The sequence below is a fragment of the Camarhynchus parvulus genome, chromosome 19, assembly GCF_901933205.1.
Source record: "Camarhynchus parvulus chromosome 19, STF_HiC, whole genome shotgun sequence".
Classification (NCBI taxonomy): Eukaryota; Metazoa; Chordata; class Aves; order Passeriformes; family Thraupidae; genus Camarhynchus; species Camarhynchus parvulus.
In genome coordinates this window covers 7,386,920-7,406,204 of record NC_044589.1, presented here as the reverse complement: position 1 = coordinate 7,406,204, position 19,285 = coordinate 7,386,920, and the positions used below count along the sequence as shown (strand labels likewise).

The 19,285-nt window shown below is 45.1% G+C and overlaps 1 protein-coding gene across 1 annotated transcript; it reads left to right on the top strand.

Annotated features, from left to right (window-relative positions):
* The first annotated feature begins 1,361 nt into the window (after positions 1 to 1,361).
* BLMH (bleomycin hydrolase) lies at positions 1,362 to 17,228 on the top strand. Its single transcript, XM_030962818.1, has 12 exons — positions 1,362 to 1,374; positions 1,807 to 2,004; positions 2,408 to 2,517; positions 3,151 to 3,292; positions 4,518 to 4,606; positions 5,898 to 5,990; positions 9,485 to 9,640; positions 10,138 to 10,296; positions 10,394 to 10,461; positions 10,846 to 10,963; positions 12,585 to 12,654; positions 16,240 to 17,228. Exons 1-12 carry the CDS (start codon positions 1,362 to 1,364, stop codon positions 16,389 to 16,391), a joined length of 1,368 nt encoding a protein of 455 aa, XP_030818678.1. The 3' UTR covers positions 16,392 to 17,228.
* Positions 17,229 to 19,285: the final 2,057 nt, after the last annotated feature.

The window sequence follows — 19,285 nt, the reverse complement described above, 5'->3', positions numbered from 1 at the left end:
TCTCTACTGCATTGTGATGCGCACAATAAAGCGAGGTGTTGGGCTGACAGCTGCTTTCTGTCCTGCAGTGCCATTCCAGAGGGCATTGGGGTGGTGGCCACCCAACCCTCTGCCCCTTCCCAATGATCCTGTGGGCATCTCAGCTTCTCTTGCCAGGGCAAAAGCTGCAAGGCACTCAGCACGGCTGCTGCACCTCCTGTCTCCATGGCTCACCAGGGCTTGGGGCAGCCCCAAGGGCTCGATGACACACGGTGAAGTTCCAGTGTGATTGCTCCAGCACTGCTCCCATTTTCCAATGGGTGGAAAACATCTCCATCCATCCCTTCCCCCAACAAATGTGCCACTCAAGCACTTTTCTCAAGGTCCTGGCAAACTGTTGAGGCCTCATCATGCCTTGGAATAGTCCATTACAAATACTGTCAATAAACACTGCGTGCTGTAAATCAATTTGAGACAGTGAAGCACCAGCGCTTTTCTCAGAGGAGCAGGCAATTCCTCAAGAGGAAAATTCAGCAGTTTGATCTGGGGTGTGAGCCAGAGTGTGTCCATGACTCACCAGTGCTCAGGGAGGTCCCTCAAGGTGCCACAGCGGTGCCACCTCATGTTCCTGAGCACTTGGCCTCAACACCACCAGCTGTGGAGAGCTGTCCCAAACCCTCCTGTTGATCTGCCATAGCACAGGAGGTGACACAGTGTGGACAGAGCTGGGGACAGCAGGATGGGGGTGCTCCGGATGGGTGCCAATCACCCAGGGTGACACCAGCCCTGCAGAGCCCAGCCTGTGCCCCTGGCACTGACACGAGCTTGTGCCACAAACAGCCCCGAGCGCTGACCCTCTGTGGGGCGGGCAGGCCACGGACTGCAGGAAGCGTGGAAGGTTCTGGAGCCGGGGCTGTGCGAGTGTGAGGGGTCCCTGTGAGGGGTCGGTGTAAGGGGGTCCTGTGAGGGGTCCATGTAAGGGGCTGGCAAGAGGGGCCGGTGAAAGGGGTCCATGTGAAGGGTCCCTGTGAGGGGCCGGTGTAAGGGGTCCATGTGAGGGGCTCGGTGTGAGGGGCCGCCGAGAGGGGTCCCTATGAGAGGGGTCCCTATGAGGGGGTCATTGTCAGGGATCGCTGCCAGGGTCCGTGTGAGGGGTCGTTGTCAGGGATCGCCGCCAGGCACCGATGTCAGGCGCCAGCGCCAGGGTTCTCTGTGAGGGGCCGCCCCACCGGCCCCAAACGTGTCCCTCGCCTCTCGCCGTCCGCCCTCCCGCCGCCGCTCCCCCCCTCGCCCCCGGCCGCGGCCCCGGGCCCCTCTTCCGGCTTCCGGTGCCGGCGCTATAAGAGCCGCTTCCGCCTCGGGACCGTGCTGCCGGTGCCGCCATGAACGCCCGCGGTGAGGGGGGGCCGGGGGGGTCCGTTCGTGAGGGGCGGGTGCGGGCGGAGGGGGCATAGCGGTACCTCAGCGATGGAGGGCGGTTACCGGGGAGGAGGGGGATCTTGTCCATGGCGGGATGGGGGCGGGGGGGCTCATCGGTACCTTAGCAGTAGGTCAGGGGACGGAAATTCCCGGGGTAGAGAGGGGCTTACCGGCCCTTACCGGGGGGTGGGAGACTCATGGATACCTCAGCAATAAGCCGGGCGGGGGTTGGGGGGGAATTACCAGGGGGAGCGAGGCATTCCGAGACCGTACCGGGGCTCTGGGCAGGGATAACGTGCCCATTGTTACGGGATGGGAGCCTCTCCGTTATCAGAGGTGGGGGTGTGTGTGTGTTACCGGGGTGCGGTGCCCGTGCCCCGGCCGTGACCCTGTCCCGCTGTCCCGCAGGGCTGAGCACGGAGAAGGCCGTGGCCTTCACTCGGCGGCTGCGGGCCGAGCCGCAGTTCCTGCTGGCCCAGAACGTGGCCACATGCAACGACCCGCTGGAGGTGTGCCTGCAGCGGCAGGTGGTGCAGGACACGGTGCAGGTGTTCCAGCACGCCGTGCCCGCCGAGGGCAAGCCCGTCACCAACCAGAAGAACTCCGGTGAGGGCGGTCAGGGCCGGGGGCGGTGTTTGGGGGCTGACTCCTAACGCTGATTGTGCTCCTGGGAGCGGCTGCTGCTCCAGAGCCCTTTGTCCGAGCTTCTGGGAAAACTCGAATTCCTGCAGCATCCCCTTGAGTTAATGACACACGTTTGACTCCCCTTGAGTTATTAACGCACGTTAGACCTGCAGCGTTTGCCTCTTTTCCCTTCTGCATGGTGTAACTGAGAGATGTGCTTGCAATGAAAGATTTCAGAACACCTTCAGAGAGCTCTTTGGTGTTGCAGAAGCCCAGCCAAAGGCTCGAGGCAGAACTGTGTCATGAATCTCGTGGTAAAAGGAATTGTTGTGCAGCTCCTGAGCACAGGTGTTCCAGTTTAATTCGTGTTCCTTTGATCTCTCAGGGAGATGCTGGATCTTTTCCTGCCTCAACGCAATGCGTCTTCCTTTCATGAAGAAATACAACATTGAAGAGTTTGAGTTCAGCCAGTCCTATCTCTTTTTCTGGGATAAGGTACAGTTGTGTAGGTTGTTGTAGGATTGCTTATGCAATCAGGTGTTAGTGTTGGGACAGAGCTTCTTTTAGGCTGCATTGTTTTAGCATGTTTGAGAAGAAACCTCAAAAGTTCCTTTAAAATGTGTTTTAAATGCAGGTGGTCGAGCACAGTGGGACTTTCAGCTTGAGAAGAAAGTTGTCAAGATGTTGATGTTTTGGAGTAGTAGAAGTCTTTTTTTTCAAGAGTTCTGTATATTTCAGCAGTTACTTGTTGGTAGTTCAGGGAAAACATGACTGTAGCTCTGAGGTTTCAGTTGTGCTCGTGAGCTGTGTGCCTGCTCCTCCCCCTAAGGGAAATTAAGCAAATCTAGTGCTAGTTTGGGTCAGGCTTCGTTGCATAACTTCTGCTCCCCATTTCCTGTTCCCTGATCCTCAAGCTCTGTGTAAAGTCACTCCTAAATATTTGCTCTATAGCAAAGAATTTTATAGGGTAGCCCCTGGAATGCTGGAGGGGAAAATGAGGACTTCATAGGATGAGCAGAAAGTTGCTTCATCTATTCTGTGCTTGCAAAGAAGTGAATGCTCAGCAATTAATTAATGCATAATATATCAGACTTTAAAAGGTTGGGGTTGTTTATCTGTGTGTTTCAGGTTGAGCGTTGTTACTACTTTTTAAATGCCTTTGTGGAAACAGCTCAGAAGAAGGAGCCAGTGGAAGGAAGGCTGGTGCAGTTCCTGCTCTCCAACCCCACCAATGATGGTGGACAGTGGGATATGCTGGTCAACATTATTGGTGAGAGAACTGGTCACAAGGAGCTCTTCCTAAAACTGCAGCCTGCTTTGAGAAATGGGGAATGGAATAGAATAAAAAATTGAGCTTGAGACCTGGGAATTGGCTAAGGCACATTATGCCATTAACCATTGTGGGTTTTTTACATCAAAGACTTTTTTGGGGCTAGATTATAAATATTTGGCTTAAATCTTGTCTGGCATCACTTTTGCATAGTCCTGTTGATGATAAAAGCTCAGATGATCAATGAATAATTAGATAGCCCTGACTTTCAGTTTAATGAAAGGGTTCAACACCCTTTTCCTCCAGTTATCAACTCAACCTCATTTATTTATATCCATGTACAGTCTTTAGGGCACATGGAAAGGGAAAAGCCCCTGCTGGACCAGGGTGTGTTTACAAAGCAAAACTGCTTGGAACTGCAGCCTGAAGTTGGTGTAAAGATCAGTGAGAAGGAATTGATGTGGAATGTGGCACTGCTGGTCTTACAGAGCTCCAGGAGGAACCCACGCTGCTGGAGATACTTAATTACACCAGCACTTGCTCTCATTTGTGTTGTGAAACAATATGACACCTTTGTAAATCAACAAGGCAATAATACAAATTTAGAATCACAAAAGGAATTTGTTTCTTTGAAGCCTGGAGGTTCCTTTTTTCCTGCTCTCATTGCTATAAATACTTAATCAGGGCAGAGATTTTGGCTGCTGCTGTTACATCCAGAGCCTTGCATGGTGAGATCTGTGAGTGGCACGCTAATGTAGGAAGCCATGAGCTGCTGCTGGTGTTTTATAAATGTTGAGCAGGAAAGGAGACTGGGAAGTCAGTTTTAACCTTAGATAAGTGATTCACAGGAGGCCCAGTTCTTCAGAAGGTATTTCAGGAGATTAATTTTAAAGTAATCAAGGTTTGGTTTTTTTTTTTTCTTTCCTGGTGAACAGGACTTCCTAAAGCACTAATTAATTCAGAACGTTTAACTGTTGAGTTAAATAATACTGGGTAGTTCAGGGATTCCACTTACTGGGATCCCTGTGGAATGCAGCTCAGAGGTCAAGATTCAGTCACAAATTAAAAAGTAAACTTTGGGTACTTGTAACCTTTAAACAAGAGCCTTTCTGTTATAATCTCTGCACAAACCCAAACTCTCTTTATCTTTCATATGGGTATGAGCAGTAGGAGCACCTATTGTGTGAAAAAGCCAATTGTTAACCTGTAGTTTTATTTCTTTTAGAGAAGTATGGTGTTGTCCCCAAGAAGTACTTCCCAGAGTCTCACACCACAGAGGCTACCAGAAGGATGAATGAGATCTTGAATCATAAGGTAAAATTGATTTAGCTGATAAAACTTAGGGGAGGGAATGGGAATGAACCTGCTGCAAGTGTTCCTAACCACCTTATCCTTACTGACCAGAGTGTTAAGTGCATTCAGCAACTTAAATTTATTTACAAGCAGCCTAAAGTCTCAGCAAAGTCTGATGTTAATCTTGAAACATGGAGCAGGAAGGGGAGATCATGGAAGATGTCCATTGTCAGGCTTCAGTAGCTTGAAAGTCCCTTTTGTGGTTTTAGTAGCAGTTATTCCTAATCCTCAGATTTCCAAAGATTTCTTGACATGTGGCTGCTAAAATCTGTTTCTGCAAAGCCAGCACATGGTGTCTAAGTGTCTCTTTCCCACCCTTTCAGTATCTCAGCTCCCTGTGTGCCAGGGTTTCTAGAGATGACTGCCAAATGTGGTGAAAAAGATGGAGGAAAAAAATGTATTTTAAAACACTGCATGTTAAAAATCAGCTTTCAGTATAGAAGTGCACAGCTTTGTCTGAAGGCAGGTGTTAACTCACTCCCTGAACTGCAGAAAGGAATTAGCCTGGGAAGAGGCTGGTGTAGGTAGCTAGATGAAAAAGGCAATTAAAACATTTTTAACAGTTTGCTACATTTTTTCCAGTTCATATGCTGCATGCTCAGGGAAAACTGCCTGCTGAAATCCACATAAAAAATGCAAAATACGTGGTGGAATGAGCTTGGACATTTTAAATGTTGTTAATGTTGTTCTAATCCTGAGCATGGCGAAGCAGCTGGTCCTGAGGGAGCCCCATCACCTTTCCTGGCCTTATGGATGGTGACACTAATGGGCAGCTTGTGCTGCTCTGACTGCAGCTGTGCATGCAGTGGGGAAATGCCCCTTTCTTTTCATCAGCCAGGAGATCAATTATGCATTAGAATTGCAAAATAAATGTGACAGTATGAGGAAAGTGTGTTTTGTGAGTCACAGACGTGCTGGTGTGTGTGGATGTTGTGGCATCACTTGTGGGACTGAGGGAAATCAAGCTTTAAGAGCTTAATGGCTGCAAGCTTCACATCAGTAGTTGGAAATGGTAATTGAATTGTGACTATTTGTTAATTTTTTTTTTTGTATTTTACTTCAACAGCATTCAATTATCTTGTTATTTTGTAATGACTCAATCTCTAACAACGCTTCTGAACGGTATTTTCATTCTGAAAACATGTTGTGAAGAGTAAAATAGGTGCTTGAAACAAGCAGATAGGAAGTCCTGAAAATGATCAGGTGACACCTTTCACACCCTTTATAACAAAGTAACTTTCTCTTTAAACAGATGAGAGAATACTGTTTGAGGCTAAGAAATATGGTGGAAAGTGGAGGAAGCAAAGGAGAACTTTGTGCTGCCATGGACATGATGATAGAAGAGGTAAATAAAGTGGTGTGACATGAATCTTGGAACACAGGGCTGGAATGGATGAGATTCCTTTCTTTCATTGTGTAGCTGTTGGATCAGCCAAAACAAGTGCCTCTTGTTGCTTAACAAAATGGTTTTGGAGCTGTTCAAGTGAATTTGTTTTGCAGTGGTTTATTGCTTACTTCATCCTCAGTTTTTCTAATCCTTCCAGACAAATATTTTGAATCCATAGGTTTCAGAATGATGATATTTTACAGATCTCTGTCCCTTGCTGTAGGAAAATCAGCATTTTGTCTCTTGAGAGATCAAAAGATTGGCCTGTCTGGCTCTTAGAAATAACAGGAAAGGTTGAAATTTGCATTCTGATGGCTTTGAATGCAAATCTTGTAGCACAAGTGTTGTGCAAGGATTCCCCACAAGAGAGCAGAAAAGAACCACAAAAGGGAGGTGCCTGCACAAGGCTGAGCCCAGCTGAGGGCTCGTCCTGGGGGCCAGCAGAGGAATGAATTGCAGCATGGGTTTGGCTGTGAACTGACTCCATCACTGTCAGTGTGTCTGCAGTGCCTGCACCTCCTCCTGCTCACACAAACCCACATCATTTTTATCATTCTGTGCTGCTTGTACTTGATTCCTAAACTGCCAAAAATAACTTAAACTTGGGGCTGTTTTAGTGTGATTGAGTCCATGCACTTTAAAAAAAGAATGTATTTTATTTCTTTCTCAAACATACAATGCCAAGTGACCCAGTGGTTAAATGTATGTATTTTAGATGAGTCAAGAAATCAAATGTTTTGGTGTTGTGTGTTAGCTTTTTCTGCAGTCCACTCAACACCACTGTTAGGCAGAAACTACTTTGGGCTATCTCTGTGGAGTTTTAGTTCCATATTAATATGTTGTTTTGGGTTTTCAAAACAACAAAACTTTGCACTTCATGTAAAATTCTGTAGCTTTGCTTTATCTAATTTTAAGGTTAGGGTAAAAGAAAACTGATTTGTGTTCCTTGGGTTTCATCAAAACTGTTGTGAAATTCATGCCTTAAGAATGCTGTGCTTTGAGCCTACCCCAGAATGTTGCAAATTTGCGCTTGGTTCAAAGGTGAATTAACGTAATTTACATGCAGTGTGTGTCCAAAAGGCCTTGGGGGATTCTGCAGCAAACATCAAAAGCTTCCTAGAGATAGTCATTCTTAGGGCATGGACACAGTTCACTGCTAAATGTCTCCTCATTTATTTAGAGCTTCATGCCCTCTGACAAGAGATGCTGGAACTGACATGAAAGGTTCTTCACTGATTGCACTTTGTCTCTTCTGTAAATGGTTGTGCTTCATTCTCTGAGGTCAGCACAGCATTTTCTCCTGCAGTAGGAAAGGTGGTTTGCATGTGTTTGGATGTGTAACAGTGGTGTTGCCTCTGTATTTATGTGGCAAAGCAGAGCTTGGTTTTGTTCTGGGAGGTTCTATTTGCATAGCAAATCTTGGTTTGCTCTTGCTGGGAGCAGCACTCGCGCTGAAATGGGGCAATTGTTGTGGAACATGGGATTAAATATTCACTCCAGAACTGTATAAACATTCTTATCAAACCAGTGCACAGTGGGTCAGAAGCTGAAATCAGTGCAGTTCACGCAATAGAATTTTTCTTCCTTTACTGTTCTCTTTGTAGACTCTTCCTTATCAGGAGTGTCCTCCTTTTCCCCTCCTCATTTTTTTGGGGGTTTAGCACAAGCCACTCTATCTTTGCCTTATCTTGCTTCTAGTTGTCACTAGGGCAATGTAAGTCACCTTTTAGTTTAAATATGCTTATTTTATTTATTGGTAGAGGAAGCTTGTGAGATATGAAGAGAGGGCCTATGTTGGGTGTGGTAGCAAAACAATGAGGGAGGCCATTCCAGGCTCCAGTGCCTCTTTTCACTGGAGACTTCTGTCTCCATAATTTTCCTTCCTCTGGCTTGGTTGCTGCTCTCCTTTTAGGCATTTTCTTGCTTATTTTGTGTTCACGGCCTCATCTCTCAGCGCTTGCGGTTATCTGAGGTAATGTGGGTGTAGCCACAGCAAATGGTGCCTTTTGTGCAGTCTGTGCAAAATTAAATATTTATAGTAGTTCAGGGGTTTATATTTGCTCTTTACCATATTTATTGAGAAATGTGAGTTCCTGCAGTAGAAGCTTTATGCTCACACCCTTGTTTCAACCTGTAATTAATCTTTTCACTTGTTTTCTTAAATTGCTCGGAGCAAGAACACCTTTTATTTAGCCAGGAGCATTGCACTCCTTTTGCTGCCAGCACAAAGAGCACATTAACATACAGCCAGTTCTTATGGATCAGCTCCAGAAAGAGTTAAATCAGCTTTGGGGAAGATATTGTGTCTATTCTGCTGTGTAAGTGTGAAGACTGCCAGGCTGGGAAGGCTGGCATAGACCACAGGAGCTGGATCCCAGTGCAGAAGGTGCAGCTGAGATTTGATTCCCTCTCCTCTTATTTTAAATAACCTGAAGGTTCCTTGCAAGGAAGAGGCTTGTCCTGAGGACATGGGCTGAGCTGAAGATCAGTGTCAGCTGAAATAAAACAGATTCAAACCTGTTTAACTGTGGTTGAATTCCCTGTCCCCAGAGTACCTGTGGCAGGTCCTGCTCTGTATCTTTAAAGTGGTTACACTGCCAGTGTTGGCACATTTTCTGATAAGCCCTGTGAGAAAGTACAGTAGTGGTTCTGAAGTGCAGCTTTATATTCTGATCTACAGAGAGGCTGATGACTTGAAATCTGGTCAACTTTTTGTGCTAAAAATCCAAAGATAGCTGCCAGCTGCAGAGGATGTCAGCAGGCAGGGAGATGGAATTAAATTGCATAACCTGCCAGCTCAGCCCTAAACACATGTTAAATGTATTAAAAGAGATGAGGAGATTATTCTGGGGTTTTGAAAATAAGCAAAGGCTCATCTTTGAAATCCAAATGAACATTACAATAAAAAATTAAATAGTACAGGAGAAACACTGGGATAAAATGCCCACGTTAAAATGTCTGGTTTGTCTCTGCACGGGGCAAACCACCTGGTGGAACAGGTGATGCTGAATGATCAAACCTTTAGAGAATCAATTTGATAAAGTTCCTCTGGCAGTGTTGGAGGAGCTTCAGAATTACTGATGAAATGTTGTAACAAGGCTGGGAAGTGTCCTGGTTTTGCTTTGGGCTGCTGCATTCCTAGGATAACCTGGAATCAGTAAGCTTCTGTTTTGCCTGGTGGTTTACCTGAGAACATGGAGTGTGAGGGTGGAGAAAAAAGCTCTGTTGATTTTCCTGAGGCTTTTCAGATTGGTTTTGAACTGCTGAAACACCAAGATTTCAGGAGCTGAATGCAGATAATTGATGTGTGTGTGTTCGAAGGTGACCGTTAAGATCCCATTTCTCCAGCTGGTTCTCACGTGGAGAAATCCACGCTCCAGTGGCCTTGCTGTGGTAGGAGAGGCACAGCTGCATGTCCCAGCAGGCTCACAGCTGTTTGCTTCTCTGTGCAGGTATTCAGAATAGTGAGCACTTGCCTGGGCAGCCCTCCAGAGACTTTCTGCTGGGAGTTCCGGGACAAGGAGAAGAATTACCACAAGTACGGCCCCATGACCCCGGTGCAGTTCTACAATGAGCATGTGAAGCCTTACTTCAACATGGAGGACAAGGTTGGGCATGCTGAAAACTTTCCAAGACTTTCGTTTTGCCATTTATTTTCCACTGTTGCCAGTGTCTGTCTCCCCTGTAGCTGCAGCACCTGGGATGGGCACAGCTTGCCCAAGTCAGTGTTTTTATTCTCCCTGTTGTGCTGTTTGTGCTCTACCCTTCAATTATCTGGGATCTTGTGTTGCAGTCCACAATGGTTTTGTAATGATAAAATATGCAGTGATCTAATCAGTTGTAATAGGTCATAAGGCAGACATTAGAGAAGGAATAACATGCAGAGCTGCTCTGCCACAGTTACAAGGTAAACTTGTGAAACAAAGCAAAAAAACCCAACAAACACAACCTTAAGAAACCTCTTATTTCAGCCAAGTGGCTTGTTTGGTAATGGGGCAGACAGCTGGCTGGGACAAAAGCCATTCCCTGAAATCCTTCTAGGTTCAATCTTCAAGGATTTCAGTTATGTTGTACCTTATTTTATGACATCTTGGTTTTTTGGCAGATTTGTCTAGTGAATGATCCTCGACCCCAGAACCCCTACAACAGGCTCTACACAGTGGAGTACCTGGGCAACATGGCTGGAGGGAGGAAAACTCTCTACAACAACCAGCCTGTGGAGGTCCTGAAGAAATTGGCTGCAGCATCTATTAAGGATGGCGAGGTGGGTTTGGTTTCTCTTTGTGGATGGCACAGTGCAGCCCATGCCATGTAAAGCTCCTGGGATTTGGCCCAGACATGACCCTTCCTTCTCTTTGCAGGCTGTGTGGTTTGGCTGTGATGTGGCAAAGCACTTCTATGGCAAGCTGGGAATCAATGACCTGAATATGTGAGTAGAGAATCAAACCAGGCTGTCATTTGGGATCCTCAGTGAGGACATGAACAGTGCTTTAATTCTTTCTACATACTTTGGATTATAAACCCCAAAAGAGTATGCTTAAGTAATTCAGCAGCAGAAGAATTTTTTTTTTACTTGTTAGTTTAATCTGAATCCTATTAAGATGCACTATGAGTAGTTGTAAATATTCTTACTTATTTAAATGTCTAATATATGGTGAGAGAAACTCCTAAAGGGATCAGGTTTTGCATTTATTCTGACATTAAAATTGGTTGAACTCATATGTTCCTGGCACAGAGCAGTCTCCTGATTCCCTGACTTTGTCAGAACTCCCCTTGCATCCTTTCTCATGTGGCTTGTTTATCTTTCTGCTAGATTTAATCATGAGCTGGTGTTTGGTGTCTCCATCAAGAACATGAACAAAGCAGAACGATTGATCTTTGGGGAGTCCCTGATGACCCATGCCATGGTCCTGACGGCTGTCACTGAGAAGGTAGAATCTCCCTCTGGAGTTCTGCTGCTGGCAGGGATGTACTGGAATATCCTGGGAGTTTCTTTGTGTCCTGGGCTCACTCAGAGTGTGCCACAAGCCCCTGGTTGTTTATTTCCCTTGTGTTGTTTGTGTCTGAGTGTTCAGAACTATAAATATTTAACAAGGAGGGAAGAATTTTAGACACCTCAAAGGACTTTTTTCCTTTTACCCACAAACTTGGATTGGACAACCACTGCATGGTTAGTCCAGTCTTGTTTAGAGCCTGAAGCTCCTGTTAAAATGCTGGCAGGAGGCATTTTGCAGCAGGGTTAACCTCCTGCAGTTCCCTGGCATGTGATCTCTGACCTCTAATTAGGGAAGGGAAATGGTGTCCAGCATAGCAAACAGCAGGCTGAGATGAATCCACAGCTAGATCTGCTCCTGGCACCATAACAAAGCACATAATGAAGTAAAAAGAAGCATTCAAAAACTTACAACTTGGGGTTATCTGCAAAGTTGATGTTTCCATTTATTTCCAGAAGCTGTCATTATTAAAGTTTCTTTGAAGTGATCTCTTCCTGTCCAGCTTGACCTTGGCTTGAGAAATAGCAGCTTGCACAGCACTGAACGAGTTTGCCTGAGCTGTGGAGTTTTGAGACTTGAGATGGAACTGCTGAGTCATAAGAATGTTCCAAGTTACTTTTTACAGCTCAATTTTTTCCTGTTTTCTGCATTCTGAGCTCTTAATGTTTCCACCATGTATCAGATTGCACAAACACCTCTGTCAATATCTAACTGAAAAACAAGGAAAACTTTGTCGTTGGTGCTTAAAAACCTTAACCCGAAGGTGCTTTGAGAATCTGAGTTGTAAAATGTAATATTTTGGATTTACTTACTTTTTTATAAAAAGGCTTTGAAGATTTAAAAAAAATCATATTACAATTTTACAACATCAAAAATTGATGTGGATTAAATGCACCTTTTGGTTTAAAAGTTACTGTACATGAATGTGCTCTTCCCAATTTCTGAGAGCATCCAGAGTTGACATCCTTGGTCTGGGAGCTCTCAAGTGTCCCATCTTAAGGACTGTTCTCCCTTTTCAAGGGAGAATAAAAGCATTACAACAATAATCCATTCAATATTAAAAATTGATTTATGGGATGTTTTTCAGGTTAGTTTTTTGTATTGAAATATTTTAATTGCACAGCACCGGACTTGGAGCTGTGTCCTTCAGCTGGATTCTTCAAGGGTTTGCACCAATGCTGTTCTGAATTCTGACAGTTCCTTGTTCCTTTCCTCTGATTCCCAGTTCAGGCAAGTTGTTTAATTTCCCTCACTCCCTGATGGGAGACAGGGACAGCAGCTGAAATTCTGTGAGTCAGTTAAGTCCAAACTAGAACTTAGTTAAATTTCAGCTGCCTGATGAAATAAATATTGATTGCAGACTCTTCTTCACCACATTTTATCTAAGTAGGCAGATGAGTATTTTATAAAATGGCATTTCTGCAGCCATTAGCAAGAAACCATTGGGACTCTGAGGAGTGGAACTCTGTGTGTTCCTGGTGCTGGGTTTGGAAGGGATGACCTGCTCAGGTGTGGCCTCTCCTTCACCACTGACTGTCATGGACTTGTTTTGGCACAGGATGGGCAAGAAGATGCATTTGAAAAATGGAGAGTGGAAAACTCCTGGGGTGAAGACCGTGGCAATAAAGGTAATTTATAGTCATGAGAGCAGAAAGCTGAATGTTTGGAAATAAGGATGTGGCAAGGACAATGAGGCAGCTTTGGAGGAGAACTCCATAATTTTTATTATCTCCTGAGTGAGACAGGCCAGATGTGGGCTCAGCAATGGCACAGCCTCAGTGGTGAGTGTGCCAGGCCAGACTCTGTGTCCCCAGCAACAAGTCACTGCTGGGCACATTTTTCTGCTGCACATTAATCCCAAATGTTGTGCTTGTAAGATTTGGTGTGGCAGAACTTTCCCAGGATGTCTTGGCTCTCTTCTGGGAATAGACTATTTTTGGAGAACTCTGGTTTAGGATGTGGTCTTATTTATAAGCTTTTCAATAACATGAACAACTCAGACGAAAACATAGAATATTCTAGGAAATGTCTTAATTTATGTTGTGCCCTCTTGGTCTTGCAGTAATTTCTGTTCTGAGTTAACTGTATCCATTCACAGCAAAGTATTCCAATAAAAATCTTCAGACTTGACAAAACAATGAAACTGTTGATGTCCAGCCTTCAAGGCTCAGCAATATGACAGCAGTGAAATGTTCTTTGGAATGCTGGATTAAGTGAAGAAGCCAAATCAATGCTGAGGTAACATCAATGGCTCAGGGCAGCAGCTGAACCCTGACACTGCTGCAGTGGTGCCTGCTGGGCTGGGACTGAGCTGTGGCACTTCTGTGCTGCAGCATCCAAACCCACTCTCACCTCTCAAGAATGAGGTCTAGAGCTGTGGAAGAGGAGCTGGTTGTTCCTTGGAAATTAATAAAATAGGAGCCCAGAGTGACTTGAATAACCCTGCCCTATCTTGTCCCCATGGCATCTGTGTGACTTTGCAGGGTGAGTCGCTGTCCCTTATGTACCAGGGGACACCCTGCTCTCTGGAAAGTCTTGCTCCCTGACTGTGCTTTGTTTTGCTCTGGGAGTTCCCTGGAAAAGAGCCTTGACAGAAAATCCCATCAGAATTAGGAAGCTTGCCTCTATTTCAGACTGCTTTTTTTCCAGGGAACTGAATCCCTGAACGATTTTCTTGGGTATGACCAAATGAGCTGCTCTGGGGCAAAAGGCAATGGGACATGTCCTCCAGGGCTCCTTCCCAAGCACTGGGAGAGGTAACTGAGAGTCACAGAACCATTTAGGATGTGGAAAAACCCTTTTAAGGTCCAAAAGAGTCCAGCTGTTCACCCAGCACTGCCAAGTCCCCACTGAACCATGGTCCCCAAATGTCGCATGTACACATCATTTAAATCCCTTCAGGGATTGTGACTCAACTTGATGGGGTTTCTTCTCCTTCCTGATTTTCCACTCTGCAGTGTCCAGTAGTAGCTGTGTAGGAGGGTGAGGACTCAGAGTTTGCCTGAGCTGTCTTGCAGTGCCACTGAGTCTGTGTCTAACTGTGATAAGAGTTAAGATTTTTATCTTATCTGCCTTGTTAAAGAATTGGGAAGCTGTGCTTGGGTAAGTCCAGCACAAGAAGCCAGAGTCCACATCAGTGAAGAGTCAGCCAAGAATGATGCTAAACTTGGCACATCCCAGCTGGGTGTGGGGATGGGAGTGAGCCCCAACTCCCAGGATTTCTTGGACAGGGTGACCAAGGGTCCAGCCCGCAACAGAACACCAGGGACTGCACTGGAGCCATTAAACAATGAGCAAAGAAATGACTTTTTTGTGAGGAAAGATCAGGCTTTTTTCATGTGGGGTTCCCTGTTTTCCCAAGTACCGTCCAGGGTGCCAGGTGCCACCTGTTTCCTGTGACAGGAATGGTGCAAGACTGGAAAGATTGGGACTCCTCGTTTGGGAATTATGGGATGGAGTCAGTTATACACTCACGCTCCAGAGTGGCAGAACTGAAATCTTGTGGCTTGTCCTGGAGAAAGGGAGCCCCTGTGAACCAGCCCAGTTTTGCTTCTCCTAAATATTTAGTAATTACATTTATATCTGTTGTATAAGTGTTTCTGGAACCCTGTGTGTTTTCCCTCAAGGAATGAACACAGCTGCTGACAAACATGGCTTGTTTTCTGAGGTGAAAAAGTCACTTCCCAACCAAATATTTCCTTTCTGTTTTATTGGCTCTTTTTCAGCCACACAGGCAAGTTTAATTATTCTGAGTAGTCTTTTGTTCTGGAGACACACAGGACGTTATTACCTAACTTTGAACCCAGCTTATCCCATTGGATATCTTTTTTTAAAAGCAAGGAAGAGGGGAGTACTAAATCACACTGTGGAGAGGGGTCCATCTGCTTGTTTTGGCATGAAAGGAGCTTTTTTAGGATGCATCTCCAGCTAGAAGGCAGCTCCCTTTGGGCTTTTCATGTCTTGTATTGGCTGTTGCTCTCCTGCAGGAAGGCATTTCAAGGATTTAACTGTAGGCACCCTTTGTCTGTGTGTGCATCTCTCATCTCAAAAGTGCCCTGGGACAGAGGCACTGTTTATTTGCTCTCCCTGGGCAGGAGTTACAGCTCCAAGGCTCTCTGGGGACTTTCAGGAGGTTCCCAGGTGTGTGTAGGGTGTGTGTGTGTGGATCTGCACTGCCCAGGCCTCCCCAAAGCTGAGTTATTTGCATGTTCTGCAGTCGTGCTCGGCGCTTCCTCCCCGCTCAGACGCCGCGATCCCAATCGGCTGCAAGGGACAGGATGTCAGAGGCAGAGTTCATTAATCCTCTCAGGGTGCAATTACTTGCTGGCTCTTGGGAGTGAGAGGTTTTTGTGTGTCCCAAGAACTCATATCCTGAAAAAAGGATAATCAAGGCAGCTCCCTTTGGCAGTGTTTCCAAAATGGCTTCTAGCTCGGGTTAGAGTTGATAGGGGTTTTAATTTATGGGATTATCTGATCTCTTGCTTTAGAAACAAGATGGTGGAGATAGATGCATTTATTGTCCATATTCTTTGGACATTTTCTTGTTTCATTTGATTGTGTGATGATACAATATAAGGACACGAGGAACTTTATTACATAAAGCCTTCTCATCTCTCTCCTAAATGCTTCCTTTCTCACAGCCACTCTTATTCCCATTTCAACTGGAATACCTTGTTTCCAGAGGTAGCTCTCTGCTAAAACCTCTAAAGTGACTTCCCTCACTCCCAGTTCAAGGGTGTTCACGGTCATTTTCATATTAAGGGAGACAATTAAGATTTGCTTCAGCCTTAGTGTGATTTAAATGACTTTCAGGAAAGCAGTGGCTGCCTCTTATTGCAAAAACTAAACCAAGAAAGTTTTCTTAGAACAGGTTGATACTCACCTGAAAAATTCTAAAGCCTCAAATAGATTGAAATGTTACATTCTGTCTTAAAGGCTTTGTAATTCCCTTGAATATTCTCAATGCCCATGTTAACAGAGCAAACATAAATTATGGATGTTCTGGCTCTTGTTTTTCCTGGTGGGCTTCTTGCCTGACCTTTAGGTGCACACAAAGTACATCCTGTATGTTAACTTCCTCGAGATATTTTTTGCTGTGTTTTGAGAGATAACCAGCCTGACCAGGCCCTGTTTAATGCATCATTCACAGGTCAGGCTTGTCTGTGGCTGCTTTCCTGCAGTGGCTCTGTGCTGTGATGCTCTTTTCCCCCCAGGTTACCTGATCATGACCGATGACTGGTTCTCTGAGTACGTGTACGAGGTGGTGGTGGACAAGAAGCACGTGCCCGAGGAGATCCTGGCCGTGATGCAGCAGGAGCCCATCGTGCTGCCAGCCTGGGACCCCATGGGGGCTTTGGCCAAGTGAAGCAGGGAGCATTTCCCTCCCCATGGCCATCAGAAGTAGCTGCAATAGAGAATCCCAGTGGTCGGAAGCCATAGCCAAACGATAACGAGACCGAGCCCTCGGCCTGGTCCCTATTCCTGAAATGTAAGTTAAGGATCCTTGGGAAATAGCGCTTCACTGATCCCAGCTCTCAGACAGGCTGCTCCAAAACTCACAAGGGAAAAGGAAAAAAAACTGAGAATGAAAGCAGATGATAAGTGCTGTCAATGGCAGTTTGATTTTACCTTAAATTTTTAATGCGAATCAGCGTAGTAATGTAGTAAAATTACCTTGACTGATGTTTTCCCTAGAAAAAATGGGCATTAGAGGCCCTTTAGAATTAATAGTTGATTGTTAGAGCAAACATATTGAGATAATTAACCAATTATGGTCTGGCTTGTCCTATAAAAGAACTCCCCAAAAATATTTTATATATTTACAGTTTTAGTTTTGCTGAAGTTTTCGAGGGGATGTATGAATTGAAACTGCTAAAAATGACCTTTAGAAAACTTTCTCTTCCAGCAGAATTGGGAAGGGGGAATGGTTTCCTTGAGGTATCCAGTTCCACTTGGTTTTATTCTTCCATTATTGAGCTGGGACTGGATAACCCCCCCAGGGGCCAGTGCTATGTCTGTGAGCACAGGAGCGCTATTTTTCAGTTATTTTAGCAAGAACAACCATAAATATGTTCACAGGTGGAGTTAGTGTCATGCTCAACAGAAAAACCAACGTTTTAATTGCTGCATTTTATTTGGTTGTTTTAAAAAACAAGATGGTGCTATGAAGCTTTTGAATAAACACTTTCTAAAGTGACCGGGACAGTTCTGGTTTCTTTTTTAAAGAGGTGCATGGAGCTGATGGAATGGGAAGATGTTGGTGAGCTGCAGTGAGGGTGTGGTGCCTCCATCACAGACCTGGTACAGAAATGTCAGAAATGGCACTGGTGGAGCTGATCCTCCTTTGGGCAGGGGAATGGAGCAGATGATTCTCCAGGGATCCTTTGGGGTCTCATGCACAGTCTCCACTTTGTGCTGTCACTTGAGTGAAGGGAAGCAAACAGTTCTTGTACTCCCTGGTGGCTCTGACACGGAGCCAGGTCTCTTAGAAAGCTGTGCTATGCACAATGTTTTCATTATGACTAATGCATGGGTTGTTTTGGGGGCTTTTTCCTCCTCTTAAAGGTCAGTAATTTTAGTCCTTCAAGATCTTTCTACTTATGACTTTAACACCAGTTCTTCTGTTTCCTCTGTGCTATCTATGAGTATGATATCAGCCAAGGAGAATTAACTTTTTCTCCAGAGTTCAGCTGACATTTTTGTTGCTGGTGGTAGCACCGATGAGGATTGAGCTTGATAAACTCAAAACTGATTCCAAGCCAGTTTTTGTTGGTTTCAGTATTTTAAGGTATTGTCCAGCCTGTGCTTATCTCCCCAGTTCTTGCCCAGATATTTCCCTGTACACTTTATACAATAGTACTGTGGTTTTTTTCCTTTCCTTCAAATAAGTACAGAAAATCCACATGGCTGAAACACATTATGGGGAATGAAGCCAATCTGGCAGCAGCACTTGTGCCTTCATGCCCTGTGATTTTGTAAGTTCTTTCCATGGTGGAATTTGGAAGGGGAAAGGGGGAATGCAGATGCCAAGGTGAGAGCTGTGGTTTTTCCTCTGGGGGCAGTTGAACAAAGTGTTCTGAGGTTTGTGCTGGTGCCACCAAGTCAAGGATATTCCTCTCCCTGTGGGAAGACAGCCATGGAAACATTGGTAAGGACTGGTGCCTGCAGGCTCTTTTATCCATAAACACTTTCCAGGTGGCTGTTTTTAACCTGTAGTTTGAAATGTGGGTGAAATCTGTGGGTGAAATGATTCCCCATGAACTGATTCCCTGCTGAGGTGACTCTCACTGGTCACTCTGCCCTTCTGTCCTGAGGGAGAGCTCACTGATGAGACCAGCAGCCCTGAGACAAGGCTGGAGGCAGCTGAGTGATGATGGAGCTGCCATGAGGAATTGTCGGGGTCCTGCACAGCACAAGGCACAGCTGGATCCAAGGAGAGCCTCAGGCTCTCCCCAGGTGTGTGGGAGAGACTTCATAGGCAGGGATTGTTCCCCATGGATTGTCCCAGCACTTCTCCTGATGATGTGCTGGAGGAACAAGCCACTTAACCCCTGTCAGTGCACAGGAGATGGTTCAGAGTTGATAAAAAATTAAACTTTCCATGGGATGGAATGAAGTAATGTGGGAATAAGCCTGGCTTGCTGCTTTGTTGTCACTCAGCAAAGAAAGCTCCATGAACTGTAAATCCAGACTATGAAGAAGTTAACATACAACTCTTAAAAAGATGCTTCAGTTAGAATAAAATAACAATTAGTGCCCACTGTATTCAATGCTGATTTCTCCCTTAGTTTATACATATATATATATCCTTTGCAAAGCTTTATCTTTAGATTGCTGAGGAACCAGCTGACTTAATAATTTCCTTTTCCAGTTTGTCAACAAACCCATGCAGTTTTCATGTGAGAAATCAAAGACAGTTCCCCTGACAGGTGGTAAATATTGACAGATTAATATAATGAAAGTCAACTCTCTCAGATTTAATTGAGTGGCAGAAAATAACAACAATTCCTAATGAGGGAACTGAGGAGAGGTTATGTGTAGTGGTGGTTTGTGGGTTCTAGGAATCAGATTTCCCCATTGGAATGTGCTCTTAAAACAGTCGTAGTGGAAATAACAAAACCTCTCCAAAACTCATCCAACTGCCAGATGTGCATCCCAGCAGTGTGGAAAATAGCAGGGAAGAGCAATCAGAATTTCTTTTATCCCAAAGCCAATTGTAATAGCTTCTAAATGTAGTCTGATTGCTAACTAAGGAAAGAT

Coding starts and splice junctions, on each gene's coding strand:
- BLMH (XM_030962818.1), top strand. Junction 2,005..2,407: donor CACCAACCAGAAGAACTCCG/GTGAGGGCGGTC, acceptor TTGATCTCTCAG/GGAGATGCTGGATCTTTTCC. Junction 5,991..9,484: donor TGGACATGATGATAGAAGAG/GTAAATAAAGTG, acceptor TTCTCTGTGCAG/GTATTCAGAATAGTGAGCAC.